The sequence below is a fragment of the Chenopodium quinoa genome, unplaced genomic scaffold (assembly GCF_001683475.1).
Source record: "Chenopodium quinoa cultivar QQ74 unplaced genomic scaffold, ASM168347v1, whole genome shotgun sequence".
Taxonomy (NCBI): domain Eukaryota; kingdom Viridiplantae; phylum Streptophyta; class Magnoliopsida; order Caryophyllales; family Amaranthaceae; genus Chenopodium; species Chenopodium quinoa.
Window position 1 is genome coordinate 957,368 of NW_018744111.1, and position 15,426 is coordinate 972,793.

General features: G+C 40.4%; 2 protein-coding genes across 2 annotated transcripts; one reads left to right on the forward strand and one right to left on the reverse strand.

Moving 5' to 3' along the window:
* Positions 1 to 269: 269 nt before the first annotated feature.
* LOC110692392 (UV-B-induced protein At3g17800, chloroplastic-like) lies at positions 270 to 3,030 on the reverse strand. Its single transcript, XM_021869390.1, has 3 exons — positions 2,938 to 3,030; positions 1,515 to 1,840; positions 270 to 1,424 (listed from the first exon to the last, which is right to left on the reverse strand). The coding sequence occupies exons 1-3, from the start codon at positions 3,028 to 3,030 to the stop codon at positions 587 to 589; spliced, it is 1,257 nt and encodes a 418-aa protein (XP_021725082.1). The 3' UTR covers positions 270 to 586.
* A 7,934-nt stretch (positions 3,031 to 10,964) lies between these two features.
* Positions 10,965 to 11,912, forward strand: LOC110692393. Its single transcript, XM_021869391.1, has one exon. The coding sequence runs from the start codon at positions 10,965 to 10,967 to the stop codon at positions 11,910 to 11,912; it is 948 nt and encodes a 315-aa protein (XP_021725083.1).
* Positions 11,913 to 15,426: the final 3,514 nt, after the last annotated feature.

Below are 15,426 nucleotides of genomic sequence, written 5' to 3' on the forward strand. Positions count from 1 at the left end.
TTCTTAGTTTTTCCATGCTTAATTGTTGGTTTTTCGTTTTCCCATGTTTTCTCCAAATGCAATAGAATGTGGGATACAAAGGTAAAAGCATGTTGAAAAGCTAGACTTAAATTTTAAACAGTTAATATCAAACAGAAAGATGTACTTTTGTTTATTTAGTTCTCTTTGTAATAAAGGAGCTAGTAAGACTTTTTTCCATTTTTGTAAAAGCATAGCTTTGTTTATTGGTCACATCATATTTCAAACAAAAAAGTTCAAATCAAATCAAATAAAAAATATTAATATCATATATGTATACCACATTTGTGGCAAAAGGCTATCAAATCCCAACAATTCGGCAACTTATCCCCAAGAAAAACAGAATGAATCGTGTGTTCCACTCCATATAATCTTAAGTGTTTCTCCACATCTTTACGTTAAGGAATTAACCCAAGTAATATAAAAAAATACCAAGATTTCATCCAATAATTCAAAGACAAGGAAAACCACAAATCCACAAATCTATGTACAAACACTAGTCACATAGGGCAAGTTAGTAGAGAACAAGTCTTAAATAACCTAAGGCAGAAGGCTGCCCATGGAGGACCTAGTTAAGGACAAAACGGTGCCTTGAATCAACATAACTCTCAACATCCCACAAAAACGAGCCAAAAGTCACAGCCTCCAGAATAAGTCTTCTTAGACCACCAAATCGAATCTTGATGAACTCATCACTAGAAGAATCTATAGTTCCCTGAGGTGTCATGACTATCTCTGGTTTCCCAAACAAAGCTTCAGTGTGCTTTTCAATAATTGAAACAGCCTCCTTGGATCGAATAGTGGCAACTCTTGCGAGTGTTTCTGCATCAAATGCCATGACATAGCTTCTTAGACGGGAGGGTTTTATCCCTTGGTCAAATCCCCCTGGACCAATACCACCAGCCCAAGATGAAACTTCAGGATGCAATTGCGCCTGATCACGATGGAATGAAGCTGAGTCCTCAACATCCATGTGTGCCCCATTTTCCATTGTAACTTCATTTTCTCTTCCATCTATCTGCTCAGGAAGGAACTTCATGGCCTTTTCTAGCTGAAACCTCTGGTCTATGCGCTTGAGAAAGTAACCAAACATCACCGATGCTGCATATACCTGCCCAACTCTGAGCTTGCTGACCTGTGCTACTGAGCTTGAATCTTCCAACCTGTTACCAAGTATAAGAGCGAGATGATTCTGGATCATCTCGTAGGCTTCAGGAGAGTGCACTTCTTCTAGCTTCCCATGTGGACTAGGCCACACATCCACACGACCTGAAGGATCAGCTGAAGATGGAGAAATAGAGGGGATCAGTGAAATATTAGAATCCACGAATTTTTGTACCACCAAAGTGTACAAAATCTCTTCCAAAGCTTTTCTCCTTTCATTCGCCTTAACCTCTGCTATCCTCCTGATCACAATAATGAAAAGACGATAAATATGAGTGCTACATGAACTAAAAGTTATTAATGACATTTATGGATTAGATTTAACCACTAACCTGTATAATACAAGATCAGTGCTTGAAGCAGATTGCTCTTCCTTCTGTTTTTCGGTTTCACAATCAGTCTGCAACTGCTCAAGTTGCTGGTCAACTGCAGCAGGGACGAGGTGTGGATGGCTGGCTAAAATTTGGGACAGAAACTGCCCAACTGGAGACTCTAGCTGAAGGGGAGCGATGGGTCCAGTAGAGTCAAAAGAATTGGAAGAATTAGATGCTCGAACTACAAGAGCCTTTCTGTTCCTAGAGGACAATTTTCCAACCCCGAGCTTTACATGATATGGAGAGGTAGACTGCAAGAGGTCAACTATTAGTATCTTAATATTCTTTTACAGTGACAGGACACTTCAAAAGAAGAATTAAATGCACAACAGAGCACAAGCAACACAGTAAGTTGCAAATAGAAACCAAAAATTGTGGACTTATTTGAAATCTAATCTCAAATATAAAACCCATAAGGCCCAGCCCTTAACCGGTGCGGCCTGAGCAACAGCACAGGGCCCATAAATTGGTTAGGGCCTCATGTCTAAAAATACAGTTAAGTAAATAACATATCGCATAACTATTGTTTATATGTGGCGTGGTTCAGTGGTGTTGTGCACAGCCGCAAACCGTCGTAGGTACCAACCAACACATTTTTAACCTTGGCCGGCTGTGCCGCCTCGGTTATCTCCCTAGAGAATGCAGAAGGCTGTTCCCCAAGGTTTTTCACCCAGAGCTGCCAGTCCATAGGCTGGACCTGATGTGCCGCCTGACCCCCAAAGGGAGACGGCTGCATGTATGGTGATCCATACGACATGTATGGCTGTTGGGGCACATACGTAACCAGCTGGATGATGTGAGGGCTAGTACGTGCGGACATGCCGCGTGACTGACTCCCTTTATGCGTCTCCGAATGCTTCATTGAAGTATTGCGGAAATTGTTTGGGTAAGTCGACGTTGAGGCCAACTCAGACATGTGTTGACTTCTCTTCTCCTGGATGAACATCCGGGCGTCAGAGTAAGTCTTCTTTGACCCATCCGGCTGTACTTGCCGGATGGCCTTCCTTTGCCCTGATTCAGGGAAACGAAGTTTGGAGAGATCGATTAGGGGCCCATCCGTCCCCTTTGGTTTAGGGTAAGGAGTAGGCACCCGGTCTTTGAGTTGCTTCTTCTCGGAGGGAGAAGACTTCTTTGCCGGCTGACCCTTGTTTGAGCTAGTTGACTTCTTGATTATGTCCTTGATTTCCCCTTTGAAACTCGTCATGAATTTCATGAGCTCGTCTCTGGTGACAGGGGCTGTGCCCTCCGCCGCCTGGGGTTTCCCAGCAGGGTTGCCGGCTGGGTTTCTATGACCAGCTTTGACTTGGCCCCGTTCCCTTGTTTCCTTGGAACGGGTGCGCCTTGATCGAAGTGACCCGTGTGGGGCCACATAGGTGTTGACCTCATAGTCCTCATCACTATTCTGGTCCGTGTGGACCTCAGGCTCGGCCGAAGGTCGTCTGCCCTCAACAGGCAATACAGTGTCGGATGCCATCTCAGAAGTACTCTCCCCACAGATAGCGCCAAATGTTTCGGGGGTTTTTGGAGTCCCTCGGGAGATTTACAATTCTGGGAATGCTCGCCTGACTTCTGTACCTGCAAAACCACGAAACTCCGGTTGGTTGGAGTTCTGCCTCCGACGATCAAGTTAGTATGATTCCGGATGGGTAAAAGTGCGGAATGTAAATGGGTTTTTCTCCCTGATTTAGAGAGATTCCGCAATTAATATTACTCGGTTTTTGTGTATGTATTTATGAATATGTAATAAATGAGGAATTTCCTCTATTTATAGCAGATGAAGATCTGCTCCCCCATTAGGGTTACAATGCCACGTCTCAGCATCCGATTGGATCCCATTGGGCCTTTGAAGGGCTGCCACGTGTCAGCGCGGTATTGGGCCACGTGGCATAGGGGGGGTTTATCCCAAACAAAATCTAATTATGCACGTATGTGTTTTATTTTTTCTTTTATTTGAAACATAATTATTCACTACTAGAAAACAGTTGTTTTTCGACGGAAAAAAAACCGTCGGAATCACCTGAAAATCCGTCGGACATCAAAGGTCTGTTGTAAAACCGTTTGTAGGAAATTCGCCTTTTTCCGAGGTAACATCTGTATTTTGCGAGGAATTTTGGCATCGGAAATAATTTTTCGACGGACACAAATCCGTCGGAAATTTCCGTCGGAAATTGGTTCAATCTAATTAAAAAAAAAGGCTGCACCACCACCGGCACGACCTGTCCCCACCCCAACCCCTAACCCTAACCTTAGACCACGACCGCTATTACCCCCCACATTAGACCACCGAAACCCCCGCAACCCAGATTCGCCTACGAAACCCCCACAACCCAGATCCACCCAGGAAACCCCCCTAACCCAAAACTACCCACAACCCACTACCACTACAACCCACCACCGAAACCCATAACCCAACCCACTACCACCGAAATCCCTAACCCACAACGACCCACAATCCACTACCACCGAAACCCCTAACCCACATCACGAACACCACGAACACCACCGGTCCTAAATCCACACCACGAATACCACCAGCCCAAACCTACGTCCACCAAAAAATAAATCGACCAAACGCACCAACCACCACATCCACCAAACACGGCACCAGCCACTAGGGGTGTTAAAAAAAACCCCGACCCGGTTGTCCCGTCCCGATTTCCCGACGACCCGCAAAAAACCCGACGGGAAATTTTCAAAATTTTCTGTTTTTTGGGGTCGGGTACCCATCCCGGTAAAATAGCACTTTCGTGGGCCGGGACATGGGACAAGCTTTGCAATTATCGGGTACCCGGATACCCGTTTAAAAAAAAAACCTCAAAACAATTACGGATACCCATTACCCACCCAGCACCCACACCCTATCTTCTTCTTTTTCTTTTTTAGCCCCATCCTCCTCTTTCTCTCTCCTCCTCCCCCTGTTACTCTCTTTCTATTTCCTCTCCTCTCCTTTCTGCTTTCTCTTTCCTCCTATTCAGTTTCACGTTGCTTTCCTTTTCTCCTCTCCTCCCTTCTTTCTCTTTCCTCTGTTCTTTCTCATGCCTCTCTCTTTCTCCTCTTTTTTTCTCTTTCTTTCGATTTTCATGGTCAAAACGAAGGTTTTCGTCACAAAATTTGCGAAATTTGGCCAAAACGAAGGTTTTAATGGTTAAATTCGACCATGAAAACTCTAGATCTAGAGTTTTAATGGTTGAATTTGACTGTTTTAAACCAAATCCGAGATGAAATTAAAGGCAATTTTCGGTTTAAAATGTATGCTTTCTTGTTTTTAATTTTCTTTCTTTTTTTTAATTTTTAATAAATCCGTTTATATGATATGATTTGTGGTAATTATCGTGCTTTTTTTTTGGTAAATTTCATTATTTTTGGTTAAATTTTGGTGGTGGTTGTTTCAGTTTGGTGTGGGTGGGGTTTGGTTGGGTTGGTTTCGATTGTGGGTTGTAGGTTGTGGATATCGGTGGTGTTGGATTGTCGGTTCGTTGTGGGTTTGGGGTTTCAGTGGTGGATATGGGTTGATGCGAGGTTTTGGTGGTGGTGGAGTGCATTTAGGTGGGCGTGGGTGGTGAATAGCGATGGTGGTGGGTGGTGAATTGCGGTAGTAGTGGGTGATTTTGATGGTGGCTTAGGAGGAGAGGAGGTACGTTTTGGGTTTCTCGATTCACTCCTTTCTTAGATAAATAAAATTCGAGACGGGACACGGGCCGACTTATCAACTACCCGAAGATCCGGGTACCCGGATCTGAACACCCCAACTAGCCACCACATCCACACCCACCACAACAACAACCAATGAAAAAAAAATTAAAGACTCGAATACCTTAATAACCGAAATTGGCTTTGAATTCTTGAATTTGATCTAGACTTTTCACGGTCGAATTTGACAAAAAAAAACCATTAGGGTCACAACTCTCGCCGTCACACCGTCACACCACTGGCCGGAAAACGTCGCGAAAGGAAGATAAATGAGGAAAGAGAAGGGGCGTAGAGGAAGAGAAGGGGCATAGAGGAGGGGCGTAGAGGAAGAGAAGGAGAAGGAAAGAGAAAGAGAAAAGATGAACCACATGTTTCACACTTTCACAAAACGAAGATAAATGAGGAAAGAGAAGGAGAGAGAAAGAGAAAAGATGAACCATTAGAGGACCTAACCAGCTAACCTAATTCAGTAATTTAGTTTCACACTTTCACGTTTTTTTTTTTTTTTTCCTTTTGCTTAATATATGAACCACATGTTTATTTAATTATTTAATAATCAAAATATCTAAATTCTAAATCTAAAATTTGTTTTTCCTTTTGGTTTTTGGAGGGAAATGTCCCACCATTCATATTTGACGAAATTGTCAACAAAAAAAATGAAATCAATTTTCCACTTTGTAAAAATCAAAATTTTTAAGTTTATTTTAATAACATTAAACAAACTTTTATACAATTAATTAATTACATGGCTACAAAAAAAAATTAGTTACATTTCTCGAATCTCGATAAAACGATATATACCTTCATAATATCAGCTTTTATATTTTTTTAATACACACATTAACTTATTAAGTTATTTAAATTATAAAATCTGAATCGGTTAGCGTGTAAATGTCTAGCGTTGTGATTAATAAAAAATCAAAGAGCGTATAATATTATAATGATGTCATATCTTAGAGAGTTAGAAGTACTACAGATTTGTTATATGATTATATTTATATCAGTTTAGCTGCCTGTAAGCAATACACTTGTAATCATGTAAACTTATAAATGATAGAATTGACTAGCAGATTAGTACATAAATACAAATTACTTAATTAGATATGACCACATAAGTGATTGACTAATATGACTATATGAGCAATTGTCAATTTAGCATAGTTGCAGAACAGATTAACAGTGTACTAGACTATCCTACTCGGTAATATACTAATAGCATTTCAGTATTTGATCTATTAGACTCAAATTAAAAGTAACTCTTTCTTATTAACTTGTTAGTCTAATTAAGTAATTACTAATTACTAATTAGTGACTTAAGCCTGAGGGGTAAACTAGTAAAGGATATACAAAAATAAAATAATCTTATGATTCTCATCCCTTTATACTAATAAATATTTAACTATGAGAATATGAGATGGTTAGATGTTATGTATATGTATAATCGATTGAAAGAATCAATATTACCTTCTTATTCATTAATGTTTTCTTTCATTATACAAATCAAACTACTTTGTAATATCTTCATATATAACTTTATGCAAATATATAATGATAAACGAGTCTTAATTATCAGTCTTGTTGACTAATTAAGTATCGAATACCAAATTGCAAATTTCAATGTCACAACAACTCATCAAATTATGATTATGACACTATTAATTAAATGATCAAATAAGAAGCAAATAATAATCTGATAGTAAAACAATAATACATTAATGCACTAAACTTTTATAATATACTTCGTAATAAACTAGTAAGATCAGTATGGCTAAACTTGAAACATAACATGATATGTATTTATAAAATTAATGAGAAATTGCATATAATATGATGCCTCAATATGAAGTGAAGAAGTCTTGGCTTGATATAAAACTTGTTAACCAGAAAAAAGTTAGAAAGTAGTATCAAATTTCAAACCAAAACCGTTTAATTGCCCGAATCCAAACGACTCGATAAAAAACCGATTTTTTGAAATCAAAAACAGACTTGAACCGTAATTTAGTAAACCTGAAATAAAACCGATCCGAATTATGTTAAATCGTAGAAGAACCGAACTCGTTAACGAACCGAACTAGTTATAAACCAAACTAAAAAAACATTGAACCAGAAAAGAACCAAACCGTTTCTAACCCGAAACCGTTTGAACCGGGATAAAAACCGTTTACACCGATCCATTAAAAAACTGCAACCCGTTTGCACTGAATCGTTTACTACCCGGACCGTATACAACCCGAACCGAATTTAAACCGGGATAAAAACCGTTTACACCGAGTCGTTAACAAACCACAACCTGTCTGCACTGAACCGTTTACTACCCGGACTGTTTACAACCCAAACCGAATTTAAACCGTTCAAGAATAAATCAAAACCAAACCGAACCAATAATCATTTAAACCGAACTGAAACCGACCCGTACGACATTTGAACCGATTTCAAACCGAACCAAAACCGAACTGTCAAACCGTTTTGATAGTACTAGTGATTAGTGAGTAGCCCGGACATTGCCCCATGTTGCTAATGTTGTAAACGTGCAATCGAAAAAAAAAATTAGGCTATTCAAAGCTGAAATCGACATTGTCAAACTAAACATTCCCCCTGATATACACGTTTTATACATATATTTTCCCGACTTTTCACTACGTTTTTGCATGGTTTTAGGCTCTTTTGAGCCATTTCCCGCTAACATTCTCTTCTCTATTGTGTTCGGTGTACTTTTATGAGTTTTACAGGAATTTGGAGTTTTCCGGACAATTCGGACATGTTTAGAGCGATTTGGAGATGTGCTAGTAGACGAGAACGTATAAGCAAGCTAAACAACGAACCAAGACCGAGAAGAAAGAGCAAGAAAAGCGAAGTTTATAGTTGTGCCCGATCGGGCTCCACATGCCCGGTCATATCGGGCGCAGCAGTGAACTCAGGTTGATGGAAGCTAAGAAGAAAGAAGTCGATTTATGTCATCTATGCCAAGCGCCCGATCGGGCAGCCCATGCCCGGTCAGACCAGGCGCGTGGTAGAAGAAGCTTGGCATTGCTACGGAGCTCAAGAGAAGGCAGCATGATGATTTTGGTCTCGCGCCCGATCGGGCTCAACCTGCCCGATTGGACAGGGCGAAGAAGAACTCCAGCTGAAGCAATTTGCGCGACTTTAATCCCAAGTGCCCGATCGGGCAGGCACAGCCCGAGCAAACTGGGCATAGTTATGGCGCAGCTCCGATTTAATTTTTTTTTTTTATCTTTTTTAGGTCTTAAGGGGTATAAATACCTCTTGTAATTATCATTAGAAACAGTTTTTCAGTTTTCCATTATTCCTCTTTCTCTCTCTAGAATTCTAGTTTATTATTTTGAAGCAATTTTAATTCCTTGCACAAGATTTGAGTATTGTTCTTCAACAATTTAATTCCTTTCAATTGAAGAATCCTTGGTATTCACTTCTACTTCATTTTCTTTCAATTATATTTGCTTTTCAATTATGTTTTCCATATTTATGATTATTATTGTTTCTTTCAATATGTGTGAGTAGATTTTCTATTCCAAGATCTAGAGTAGCCCAATTATGATTGATGCATGAATTAAATCTTTAAATTCTCTAATGACTTTTGCAATTGTTATGCTAAATTGATTGTGATTATGCCAATACTAGGTTAAACGTAATCTTAGTATTGTGATTATTCCATTGTTTCTATCACAACGAGAGTTGGGTTTAAACGGATTAAAGTAGATCAATTTAGGGTTTGATATTCAACACGAGAGTAGTTGGGTTTGATAATTGGGAAGTGAGAGTAATGTGTTTAATGTCACTAATATGCATGATACCATGAGAATAGGAATGATTTTATGTTAGGGAAGCCATTGATACTCGAGAGAGGTCCTTGGTGTTTATTAGGGTTTACTTTTCCCCGTTCAATTGTAATCGTATGTTAGAGGTAGAAATATAATTGCATCAAGCGTAATTGTGGTGATACTAGATCTTGGATGTTTTAATTACTTGATTTATTCATATTCTTTAGTTTATTTTCGAATTTTCCATACATTATTTCCTTAGTTATTCGATTATTATTGATTTCTGCTTAGTAGGAATTTGAGTCTATTTAATTATTTTTGAACCTTAGTCTCTTGGGATTCGACCCTTGCTTGCCAGTCTACATAGTAGTGGTTAGTTAGGTTATATTTTGTTAGGTACGCGACACGCCTATAAAATTTTGGCGTCGTTGCCGGGGACTAACGGTTTCATTAGAATTATTTGTGATTCATCTTTACTAAGTTTATTTCGTTGCTTCGGCTATTTTCCCTTGTGTTTTTGATACTTTTCTCTAGTTTTCTTGTGCATGCCCACACGACGCTCAGGTTCAGAAGATCTTGAACCATTTGATTCTGAGATCGAGGCAACTATAAGAAGAAGGAGAACAAGGAACAGACGCAGGAGAAACATGGTAGACCAACCAACGAAATCCCTCTTGGAGTACGGTATTATTGATACGACTACCGGAGTCCTTTCAAGCATCATAAGACCACCAGTCACGGCTCAGCACTTCGAGCTCAAGCCACAGTTCATACAGTTCATCTCCAATGATTCATTCGCAGGGCTACCACATGATTGCCCCGTAAGTCATATAGATAGCTTTTTTGGATAAATGTGATACTATGAAATTGAATGGTGTTACAGATGATGCAATCAGACTACGCCTTTTCCCCTTCTCACTTTGAGACAGGGCAAAGGAGTGGTTAAAAGATGAAGGCACTGGCTCGTTCGATACATGGGACAAGTTAGTGAAGGTCTTCCTAGTGAAGTTTTTAGGGAATGAGAAGACTGCAAGATTGAGGAATGACCTACAAACTTTTAGGCAGTCAGATGATGAGTCTCTCTATGAGGCTTGGAGGAGATTTAAAAGATTGCAGAGACAATGCCCTCACCATGGCATTCCAGATTAGATTTTGATGCAGACCTTTTACAATGGCATGACTCATGAGTTTCGTATTTACATAGATGTTGCGTCAGGAGGTTCTCTCTTGACAAAGAACCCCACTGAAGCTAGGGAGCTCATAGAGAAGATGGCGGCCAATGATAACTATCATCCTGGAGGCTGAAACACTTTGAAAAAGGGAGGTAAACTTGATGTTGATGCTTTAACTATGCTAACTAGTTTTGTGCAGGTACTAACAAGCAGGTTTGATAAGTTCCAAGCAGGAACTTCTAACACCCCACAAGAGTTGTGTCAGTTATGTAATGTGCAGGGTCATGTTACTTCAGATTGCCCACAGATTTCGCAGAATACGGAAGAGATGTCAATCGAGCAAGCCAATGCTTTCTACTCCTCTAACCCAAAGAGGCCTTATGACCCTTATTCCAACACCTACAATAAAGGATTGAAACACCATCCTAACTTCTCATACAAAAATTCCAAAGCACAACAAAACCCTCCACCACCACCTCCACCCAACACCTACAACCAACCACCACCTGGTTTCCAACATAAAACACCAAAATGCCCACCAACCAATGCAACAACAACCTCAGAAATCAAGCCTAGAGGTGACATTAGAGAGCTTTATAATCGCAACAAACAGTGCCATCCAACATCAAAATAGCTCTATCCAACAGTTGCAGGCTCAGGGTAAACTTATGGAGAATCAGATAAGCCAATTGGCCAACCAATTTAGCCAAACCCTAAAGACTCCTGGAACCTTCCCGGGCCAGACTGAACAATCTTAAAAAGGCCAAATGAATGTCGTCACCTTGAGGAGTGGAAAGCAGTTGGAAGATCCTCCCACCAAGGAGCCATCAAAGGAGGTCATTGAAGAAGTAGGTGCAAGTGAGAAGGAAGTAGATGATGCTAAGGTCGAGGATGAATCAAAGGAAGCACCACCAAAGCCACTTGCTCCGTATGTGCCTAAAGTTCCTTTTCCTCAAAGGTTAGCCCAAGCTAAACTTTGGAAAAAGTTCAGTAAGTTCCTCGATGTTCTTAAAAAGCTTCATATTAATATTCCATTCCTAGATGCCATATCTGAGATGCCTTCTTATGCAAAGATTTTAAAAGATATGTTATCTAACAAGAGGAAATTAGAAGAGAATACTACAGTTGCTTTGAATGCAGAGTGCAGTGCTATTTTGCAGAACACTCTCCCTAAGAAATTAGGAGATCTAGGTAGCTATTCGATTCCAGTGAAGCTTGGGGATATCGAAATAAATAGGGCATTGTGCGATCTTGGTGCAAGTGTGAGCCTCATGCCACTGTCCATATGCAAGAAGCTGCAAATGGGTGAACTCAAACCCACACGCATATCCCTGCAACTTGCAGACAGGTCAATGAAGTTTCCTTTAGGTGTACTTGAGGATGTACCTCTTCACGTAGGTAAGTTTTTCATACCCTATGATTTTGTTGTGATGGAGATGGATGAAGATGTGAATGTTCCAATTATACTTGGTAGACCTTTCTTAGCTACTGCAGGTGCAATTATTGATATGAAGAAAGGTAAGATTACTTTTGAAGTAGGTGATGAGAAATTGGAATACTCACTTTTGAATGTTATGGGTGCTCCCTCTATGGGAGACACTATTTGTCAGGTTGATGTGCTTAATGAGCTGCAAGGTGAGCAACTTCCCCTGAATCAAAAAGATGATTCTCTTGAACAAGTGCTAATAGGGAAGGAAGATGATGATGGAAATTAGGAGTCAAGAGAGTACGTCAGGCTGCTTGAAGAAGCGAAGGTCGATCCGACCATGAATCCAATCAGAGAGACATTGAGTGTAATGAGTATTTGGGAGAGTTCTAAGCCTCCCGAGGTAAATTTGAAACCCCTCCCCTCTAACTTAAAGTATGCATATCTTGGTCCAAACAATTCATATCCTATTATTGTTAATGCTGAACTCAAGAACACAGAATTGGAGCAATTTCTCAATGTTCTGAAAACATATAAAAGTGTCATTGGGTACACCATTGACGATATCAAGGGTATTAATCCTTCTTTCTGTATGCATAAGATCATTCTTGAAAACGATCATGCCTCTTCTGTAGAACCTCAGAGAAGACTTAATCCAAATATGATGGAGGTAGTGAAAACAGAGGTTCTGAAATTTCTTGGTGCAGGAATAATCTACCCTATCTCTGATAGTAAGTGGGTTAGCTCTGTACAAGTAGTACCAAAGAAGGGTGGTATGACCGTTGTCAAAAATGACAAGGGTGAGCCAGTCGCCACTAGAATTGTCACAGGATGGCGAATGTGTATAGATTATAGAAAGTTGAATAAGGCCACCCTGAAGGATCACTTCCCCTTACCTTTTATTGATCAGATGCTTGAAAGGTTGGCAAAGCATTCCTTTTTCTGTTACTTGGATGGATATTCAGGTTTCTTTCAAATTCCCATCCGTCCCTGTGACCAGGAAAAGACTACTTTCACATGTCCATATGGCACCTTTGCATATCGCAAGATGTCATTTGGATTATGTAATGCTCCTGCCACCTTTCAGCGATGTATGATGGCAATTTTCTCAGGACTGATAGAAAACTCTATGGAAGTATTTATGGATGATTTCTCTGTCTATGGAACATCTTTCGATGTATGTCTTGAAAATTTGAAAAAGGTGCTCCAAAGATGTAAAGAAGTTAATCTAATCTTAAACTAGGAGAAATTCCATTTTATGGTACAACAGGGAATTGTCTTAGGTCATGTTGTGTCTAATAAGGGTATTGAGGTTGATAGAGCTAAAATAGAGGTCGTAGAGCGCTTACCACCTCCTAACTCTGTAAAAGGAGTTCGAAGTTTCCTTGGTCACGCAGGTTTTTATCGGCGTTTTATTAAGGATTTTTCGAAAATTGCTAGACCTTTAACTGAGCTATTAGCCAAGGATGTCCCTTTTGTCTTTTCTGATGCTTGTCTTGAAGCTTTTAACAGGTTGAAGGAAGCTTTAATCACTGCTCCAGTCATGCAACCCCCAGATTGGAGTTTGCCGTTTGAAATCATGTGCGATGCTTGTGATTATGCGGTAGGGGCCGTATTGGGGCAAAGGAAGGAGAAAAAGCTTCATGCAATACTATGCTAGCAAAACTTTGAGTTCTGCTCAAATGAACTACGCTACGACGGAAAAAGAGATGCTAGCTGTTATATATGCAATTGACAAGTTTCACTCTTATTTGGTAGGTTCTAAGGTCATTATTCATACAGATCATGCAGCATTGAGGTACTTAATGACCAAAACCCATGCCAAGCCTAGGTTAATTCGATGGATTCTTCAGCTACAGGACTATGACATCGAGATCAAGGACACAAAAGGGACAGAGAATGTTGTTGCAGACCATCTTTCCCGTCTTCTCCTTTACCCTGAGGATGGAGATGATATTCCTTTTGATGATTCTTTTCCTGCTGAACACTTACTAGCTTTATTATAGACTGAATCACCTTGGTTTGCTGACTTGGCTAATTTCCTATCTACAAGTGCAATGCCTCATGGCTACTCTTCTCAACAAAGAAAGAAATTCCTTTCTGAGGTAAAGAGATATTTTTGGGACGACCCACTCCTATACAAGCAATGCGCGGATGCCATGATCCGACGATGTGTTCCAGAAACTGAGGTAAGCAACATTATTTCACATTGCCATGACTTACCCTGTGGTGGACATGCAGGCCCCTCGAAGACAATTGCAAAGATCTTGCAATGCGGATTTTATTGGCCTACTATGTTCAAGGATGCTTATGCCTATGTCAAGGCTTGTGATAGATGTCAACGGACGGGCACAATTTCTAAGAAGAACGAGATGCCACTTAACAACATACTCGAGGTCGAGTTGTTTGATGTGTGGGGGATAGATTTCATGGGTCTGTTTCCCTCTTCCTATGGCAACCGTTATATCTTGCTAGCCGTTGATTATGTCTCAAAGTGGGTGGAAGCAATTGTTACCCCAACCAATGATGCTCGTGTGGTAAGTAAGTTTTTCAAGAAAGTTATTTTCCCTCGTTTTGGTTTACCACATGTGTTGATTAGTGACAGGGAAACACACTTTCTGGAGCATCGATTTGAGGCGATGTTGAAGAAATATGGAGTGCAACATAAGCTTGGAATTGGCTACCACCCACAGACTAGTGGCCAAGTTGAAGTGTCAAATCGAGATATTAAGTCCATTATAGAGAAAACAGTTGCCAGAACAAGGAAAGATTGGTCCGCGAAGTTAGATGATGCATTATGGGCGTACCGAACGGCTTACAAAACGCCAATTGGAACAACCCCATATAGACTTGTCTACGGGAAAGCATGCCACTTGCCCGTTGAGCTAGAACATCGAGCATTTTGGGCCATCAAAAGCTTAAATTTCGATGCCAAAGCAGCGGGAGAAAATAGACTGTTACAACTCAATGAACTAGATGAGCTTCGTCTCGAAGCTTATGAAAGTTCAAGGCTATATAAAGAGAAAACAAAAAGGTGTCATGACAGAAACCTTGTGAGGAGAGAGTTCAAGGAAGGAGATCAAGTCCTTCTTTTCAATTCTAGGTTGAGATTATTTCCAGGAAAGCTTTGGTCTAGGTGGTCGGGTCCATTCAAGATCAAGAAGGTGTATCCCTATGGCACTGTCGAGTTAGAAAATGCAAGAGGAGAGCCCTTCAAGGTCAATGGGCAAAGAGTAAAGCATTACCGAGTTGGTGACCCCATCGACGTAGGAGTGGACATCACACTCTCTTCCCCATCACCGAGCCAATGAGTATCATCATGGTCAAGCTAAAGACCTTATAAACAAGCGCTTTCGGGAGGCAACCCGCTGTTTTGTACTTTCTTTTCTTTTTCTTATTAGTTTTATTTCCTTTGTGTTTTTATGTCGTTTTTTGTGTTAGTTTTGCTGTTTTTTACAGAGAACGTCGATGCTTTGGAGAGCAAGGTATCAAGGAAATTCATCAAAAGTGGAAAACAAAGTGTTGTGCTTGCTGCCCAATCTGACCAGGCGAATCCAGACCGATCGGGCGTGAGCAGCAACGTTTGAGGAAGCAAGTGAAGATTGGGAATTTCTCGCTGCCCGGTCAGACTGGGAAAAGCCAGCCCGATTGGGCGCGAGAGCAACCTGGAGGAAAAGCTGCGTTGTTTTTTTTTTGAATTATTGCCAAGTATTTTCGCCCTTTATGCCCTATCAGACTGGGCAGTTTTCGCTCAATCGGGCACACGGGTTAATTTACTGCATTATTAAAAAAAAACAAAGGAG